General features: G+C 32.4%; 1 protein-coding gene across 1 annotated transcript in view; it reads right to left on the reverse strand.

Annotated features, from left to right (window-relative positions):
- The window catches only part of SPAG16 (sperm associated antigen 16), a 906,862-nt gene that overhangs the window by 843,229 nt on the left and 55,705 nt on the right, over positions 1-7,928 (reverse strand). Inside the window, exon 8 of the mRNA XM_007456417.1 lies at positions 4,981-5,050. Within this exon, the coding sequence (XP_007456479.1) occupies positions 4,981-5,050 (70 nt within the window). The remainder of the gene's footprint in view (positions 1-4,980; positions 5,051-7,928) is intronic.

The following is a 7,928-nucleotide window of genomic DNA, read 5'->3' on the forward strand; positions in this document are numbered from 1 at the left end:
CTAGACCATATACTACATATAGTCATAAGAAATTGACATCTTGTAGTGAAATTCTGAGCAACAAAAAATACCCAATTTAAAAAGCAATTAATTAAACTAAAACCTTTGCTCTACTATATATGACATCTGTTTGTGATGCTGAAGTCAGCTTTCACAGCTTTTCACTTCATAAAATATTTCCAATTTCTAGAAGTTCTTCCTGCATTCAGTTTCCTATCATAAGTTACAAGATATCATAAAATACAATTATATGTATTTTTATAACCTACTTTGAAAATAGGTATCACTGTATTCAAATTGCAACCTCATATGAAATCAAACACCAGCTAACACAAACATAATAAAAACCAGCACACTGATAAACTTTTTGAGCTTATATAATTTGCACAAAAAAAGTTTTCTCTCATAATATGTAATACTAAAGTGCTTTCTGTGTAGTTTCTTGTAAATATTTGATACATATTACTTTCCATTACAACACAGAAAAATGTAACAAAACTATCACTTCAAATATCTAGCTGATAATAATTCACTATTTCATAGTTTCTCCTAGGAATTTTTCCATTATTCTACATACCAGACAAGAGTAAATGTAGAATTATAAACCCTTTTCAGGTAAGAAATTTGACTACTAAAATATTAATATTCTCTCTAGGTGGTAGCAATTATGGATATTTTTTTAAACATTTTATCATTTAAAATTTTTCTGTAATAAGTGCATCACTTTGATAGTCAAAAAATATGGTACATTTAAAATTCTTTGATAACTACTCCAAGTGAGTCTAAGTTTTATCTTATTCCTTAAATTCAGATTAAATAACAATTAATTAGTCTTTTTCCCAAAGTTCAGAGTAAATGACAATCAAGTCATTGTTTCCTAACTACAGGGCGAATTACATTTAATCTGAAGAATTTCTACTGCCATACCAACTTCTGTTCAAACTGAACGAAAAATAGGTAGACAAATGACAGACAGATAAAATATTTTAAAAATTAAGCCAAAATGAGAAAATGAAAAGGAAAAGAGTTAAATATATTAAAATAGTTGTGAAGGACAGCAGGATTTACGAAGAACCACCAGTTAACCAATAAACCAAGTTCTTTTCAAAGTTGACTAAGTAAGGTTCTAGTTGATCAGCCAATCTGAGTAATAACAGAGATCACACAGCCAAGTGCTGGCATGCCACAAGGAACTTAGGAAAAGGAACTGCAAGTCCTTTATCTAAAACTAGAAGGCATGTTTATAAGGAGCACAAAATTATTCAGTACGGAATTTAAGGAATAACTTTTATTCAGGTAATTGAGACTATGAAACTAAAAAAAAAGAAAAGAAAACCTGATTTCTTCATGTCGGGCTTGAATTTATTTCTTTTGATCAAAAGTCACTTCAAAACATCACAGATAAAAATGTAATTACAAACTTGATCTTCAAAGTAACTTATAAATGTCAGTCTAGAAAAACACGTAATATATTCATTTATAAATTAAATACCAGGAGATAATTTCATAAAGGAGTTATCTATAAACCATTATTTTATTTTAATAGAGATGTCAAGGATAAATAAATAAAATCATAAGCTCTTATAAGTAGAACGTAACATTTAGAGATTAACTGATGCAAGCATCAATTCATTGCACAGTTCAACCTTTATGCCGCCTTATATTTATTGTTTTTCACAATCTTTATTCATTTTGAGAGTTAGAGTTCCTGAAATTATGGTAGTTTCACATATCATATTTATATCTGATTGTATTCTTCTTAAAAGTTATATATATATGAAAAAAATAATTTTTGATGTAAACAGAAATATATATTCTTTGAAAAAAATGCAGTAAGGAAAAAATGAAGAAATAATCACATTACACAAATAAAATTATGTAAACATTTTGGAGTTTCATATATTTAACAGATGTGATCTTATACTACATGTTTTTATTTCTTAACATTAATATTTTAATATGAACATTTTTTATGCATGATTTTTAAAGACTTTCTAGTATTGTATGATCAACTATACTGAAACATTCACTTGTGATTAAAGATTAAGACTGTACAGTTTTGTTACTATAAATATGAGTGCAATAAACATCCCTGTGCATAGACTCTCTAGGCATCACTGAGCATAACTGATATTTCTTTAATATAAAATATTAGGAAAGGAACTACCGAATCAAGGCTGAGAAAAAGTTTTTGAATATGAGAATGCTACACATTTATTTTAAGCCTTAATCAGTCAGAGAACACAATGAACAGTCATCTGGAAATACCAGAATGTTATTTTTATTAAAAATTCACCATTTTGCAGTCTCTCTATATTTTAGAGCTTCCCATCATTCTTTTCTAAGTCAACATTATTGAGGTATAATTTGCATAAAATAAAATGCATACATTTTAAGTGTAGGGTTCGGTAAGTTTGGACAAAGATAAGTAGGCATATAACCAACCACCTATATCTTCAAATCACGATATAGAACATTTGCACTACCTCCCAAATTATTATTTTCTTATCCTTTACATACCTTATATACCTTATAGAGCATTATTTTACAAGGCTATAATTTTAGTTTTTATCAGTCACTTTCCTTTTAAGAAAATTAAGAAAAGGAAATCTTAACGTTTACATTAACCAGAATTTAACATTTCTAAACCTCTGTACAGTATTCAATTCTGCAGATCTAAGTTTCTTCTGGCTTACTTTTCTTTTGGCCCAAAGAAAATAGTTTAGCATTTCCTGTACTTTAGAATGGCTTGCAACAAAATCTCTCAGCTTCATTTGTATTGAAATGTTTATATTTCACTCTAATTTCTGAAAGATATTTTTATTGAATATAGAATTCTGAATTAAATTTTCCTACATTTTAAACATGTCATTTCATTGTTTCTAGCCTCCAATATTTCTGATGAGAAATAAGCCTTTATTTGCATTATTGTTTCCCTATAGGTAACATGTTTTTTCTCTCTTGCTGATTTCAAGATTTTCTCACATAAATTTTGAGTATGATGCAACCAGGCATGATTTCTTTGTGTTTTTAGTTAGCTGCTTTTTTTGGATCTGTGAGTATATGCTTCACATCAAGTTTGGAAAATTCTAGGTCAACTTTTGTTTAAATATTTTTATGCCTCATTCTCATTTTTTTTCTTTGGGACTCCCATTACTTGTATGTTAAACAGGCAAATTTTCCTTCGTTTTTTTTCTCTCTCTTCTTTAGAATAGATGATTTTTATTGATGGCTCTTAAAATTCACTGACACTTCCATCATCTCCAATCTATTGTGAAATATAAAATTTTGATTTTAGTTATTGTATTTTTCAGTAAGAGATTTCTAGTTCCTTTTTTTTGAGTTCCCATTTATCTGCCAAGATTCTCTACCACTTCATTTATAATGTAATATTTTCCTTTAAGTCCTTGATCATATTAAAAAATAGTTGCTTTAGCATTTTTATCTGCTAAATCCAACACCTGGGCCATCTGAATATAGGTTTCCATTTATTGTTTTTGTCTTGATTGTGGATCACATTTTCCAATTTCTATAACATAACTAGAAAAATTATACACTGAGCAGTATGAAGGTAGATTATTAAATACTCTGGACAATTATCTTCCTCTGAAAGGTACTGATTTCTGTTCTAGTAAGCAGTTTAATTTTTTGATGATCACCTTGAATTCCAGGCTTAATTTTATGCTCTGCTCAAGTGGATCCATGGAAAGCCCTAAATATTCCCTAAGGTTCTCTAACTTGGCAAAATTCAAACTCTAAACTCTGTTTCCCCTAGGAATCCTGTGTAAGCTTTCTTTTTGGTTTTATAGGGTGGGTACAGTATGGTTAATGTTAATATGGTGTCACCAAGGTGTTGAAGAGGTCTTTTGATCCAGGCCTGGCCAGAACGCCAATATATCGCATCACTGCTTGACAACTAGAATCCCTGGTCCCCTCTTTTTGTTTTGTTTTGTTTTTCTGTTTTTTACTGGTTTTAATTTTTATTGGAGTATAGTTGATTTACAATGTTGTGTTAATTTCAGGTGTACAGCAAAGTGAATCAGTTATATATATACATATATCCACTCTTTTTTAGATTATTTTCCCATATAGGCCATTACAGAATACTGAGTAGAGCTCCCTGTTGTCACACAGTAATTCCTTATTAGTTATTTTATATATAGTAGTGTGTATATGTCAATCTCAACCTCCCAATTTATCGTCCCTCTCATACCCCCTGGTAACCATAATTTTGTTTTCTACATCTGTAACTCTATTTGTGTTTTGTAGATAAGTTCATTTGAACCCTTTTTTTAGATTCCACATATAAGCGATATCATATGATATTTGTCTTTCTCTGTCTGACTTAGTTCACTCAGTATGACAATCTCTAGAATAGCCAAAGGAATCTTGAGAAAGAAAAATGGAGCTGGAGGAATCAGGCTCCCTGACTTCAGACTTTACTACAAAGCTACAGTAATCAAAACAGTATGGTACTGGCACAAAACAGAAATATAGATCACTGGTCCCCTCTTAATCCTAAAGAGTCTTTTCTCTCTGGCAAGTCTCAGGTAGTCTTACATGTGTAGCCCAGCCATCATTTAAGGACTCATAGCACACTCTCTCACAAACTGGGCCACTGTTCATTGCAGCACCCTCTTATCTGGTGCCCTTTCCTACAGATTCTAGATGCTTCAACAACTTATGAACTATAGTCTGCCTTTTCAGTTCAAACAGGACTGCCATGCTCTTCTTGACCTCCATTGCCATAGAGTTTGGTTTGGAAATTTTCCCAGACAAAAAGTCATGATGATGGTGAAGCTCAACTTACAAATTTTCCTTCTATCATTTGCCTTCTGTGACTTGTGATGTTTTCCAATGCCTAAAAATAGTTGCCTCAAATATAAGGTTGAGAAGTCACCCTATCAGCATTTTGAGTTCTGATAGGATTGAAAAATCACCAACCAATAATAAATTAGTTTTATTATATTTCACTCTTACCTCTAATTTCAGGAGCATGGAAACTATGCCCTATTTCCATACGCTTCAGTGTTTCTTGAAGTCCACAAATCTAAAAAGTAAAACCCAAAGATATGAGGTTATATACTAAATAACTCAAAAAATGGGTTAAAATGCAATGTTTTAATATTGATTACAAAATACAGAAAACATTAATTTCTCTTGGATTAATTCCTATGTATTTTAAAAATTTAAACATTAATTGCAACAAAAGAAAACATAATTTTATTAAGTTTAAATTCAATTCCATGGCAAGTATTAAGTATCTATTATGGGTAAATGCCTGAAACATTTATTTCACAGCATAGTTTCCTGAGACAACAATACTCGTTGCACACTTTTAATGATAATTATTCAGGTGTCTACTTTGAGAGTTTTCTCCTCAGTTGAAATTGCTTCACAACAGCCTAATTCATCTTTATGTCCATAAAAGATGAGGTAAGTATTACTTGGGAAGTAAAATATGAAGAGACTGTTGTTATCCTAAAACTCTTAACTAATTTTCCACCCACAAACTTACTCCTTGTTTTATTTAATTTGTTAGTTTGGTGGTATACCATTTACTGATATTTCCTGAAAAACAGACAAATTAAAAATTCAACCTTAAAAAGCTATCATCCCTTATATGATTATATCAACACAAAATATCATCTATTTAATTATATACACATTTTTCTACTATCAATGAGTAGCAACATTTCCTTATTAATGGAAAATAGCAGATAATAATTTGTAATCTATGGCTTAGTGCTCATGAAATGCCTGTGTGGGAAAAAAAAGTGAAAATTTTATATCTATTTTTGGATGCCAAATGGATTATAAAATTTTTTAACGAATTTCTTATTTAGTATACTGTAAAATTTACATAAAAGTTGCAAATATGGTACAGAGAGTTCCTGTATACCCTGTTTCCCCTGTTAATGCCATGCATTACCATGGTACATCATCAGGCTCAACATCCAAATCAAATTTGGTTGGTGGTCCATCTATAGTTACCCACAATAGTTCCTTTGTCCTTTGACATACTCCATTATCGTATTGGGTATTTCCTTCCTCATTTCTTTCCTTCTTTCCTTCCTTCCTTCCTTGTTTTCCTTTTTACATTATGAACATTTCCTACTTTCTAGCACAACATGATGCCCCAAATGCTCACCCGGGCTCATCTTGTATTTTCCTTGCCCAGAGTACACTCAGCCACTTCTCCAAGAAGCACTAACTACTTCCTCTTATTGGAGAACAGTATTAGAAATTGATATTGGGCACTGGATATACTTGTTGCTACTGCAGTGTCATTACTTCTAGACCCTCTCAGCAGACAGACCTAGAAATACATACATATATATGTATGTATCTTTTAGAATTTATCCTAAATTGAACCCCATGATCCAAAAACGACAAAATGTAATCTATTATACATACATATATATATATATATATATATATATATATATATATATGTATATTTTATCTCTGCTTTGTGTTGTCAGGGCCAAGGTTAGGGCGTACCCCACTTGGAAGTCATTTTTTAAAACAACAAATATATTCAATGTGACTACCTAACGTAAACCATAGTGAGGAACAGGGGTGAAGGAACCATGTTTTCTGCCTTCAGGGAGCCTACACTCCAGTTTAAAAGTCATGATTACACACTTGACAAGTCAGTGAGGAATTCAAGGATAATAATGACGAATTGCACTCAGTGAAGAACGAAAATCTGGCCGTGGTAGCCTAGGAAAGGGAGCAGTCCAAGGGGGACGGGTTAGTCTGCAAAGTATTGAAAGGGAGTGAGACTTGAGCTGGGTCTTGGCTGCTGGATGGCTGCTGGATAGGAGGGTCAGCAGGGAGCTCTAATTCTAATTTTGGACATTTTCAGTAATTTTGTAAAGTTGAAACTAATAAAATTATAGATGTTTCCATAAGACTTAAATAAATTTAAAAGTTGGGGACTTCCCTGGTGGCCCAGTGGTAAAGAATCCACCTTCCAATGCATGGGACTCAGGTTTGATTCCCAGTCGGGGAACTAAGATCCCACATGCCTCGGGGCAACTAAGCCTGCGTGCCGCAACCAGAGAGTCCACGCACTCTGCAGCCCAGGCACCACAACCAGAGAGAAGCCCACGTGCCGCATTGAAGAGCCTGTGTGCCACAACAAAAGATGCCGCATGCTGCAAAAAAGATCCTGTGTGTCGCAACACAGATCCTGCGTATCGCAACTAAGACCTGACACAGCCAAAAATAAATTAAATAAATAAATTAAATATTTTTTTAAAATAAATAAAAGTTACATTGTTTATCTATCAAAAGAATTTGAAAACACATACTTATTAGATTTTTATCATCTCACAGTATACTTTCACTCATATACAAACTAAATAGCATTAAAATTTCTAAAATCTAACCCTTCTTCATGCAAAGTATTTGAGAAGTCTGTATGTTAAGAGAAACACAGTAAGCTAAATAGCCATTAAGATAAGGTTTTTAAGGAAATGATAAGGAAATGACAATGAATGAGAGGACAATGAGGTCCAGATGTTAAGGATCTCACAGAAGGTGTAGCAGAGGCCATGGAATAAGCAAGGTATATTAGGTTCACACTCAAAAGAACCACCCAGAACCATGTACCTAAACACCAGGAATATAACCAAACCAGTCACACTACACTAGAAAGTGAAGGCCGAAAGGATAGCATGTAGACTTTGGGCCAGTGGACACATAAGGGTCTCTTGTACTAGGAGCCATCTGGGAAGAGTGAGAAGAAAAGGATGCTATTTGATGACAGAAAATTAACACTGACAGATATGTTTTAGCTAAACAATCAGTTAATATAACATTCAAACACCCTGTGTTAAACTCAAAGAGACTGTTTTAACCCAGAAAGATCTGGATAGTCTTTAATAGCAGGTTATGTCTTATTTTGCCTTCAGCAGGGG

The sequence above is a fragment of the Lipotes vexillifer genome, unplaced genomic scaffold (genome assembly GCF_000442215.2).
Source record: "Lipotes vexillifer unplaced genomic scaffold, Lipotes_vexillifer_v1.1 scaffold1179, whole genome shotgun sequence".
NCBI classification, from domain to species: domain Eukaryota; kingdom Metazoa; phylum Chordata; class Mammalia; order Artiodactyla; family Lipotidae; genus Lipotes; species Lipotes vexillifer.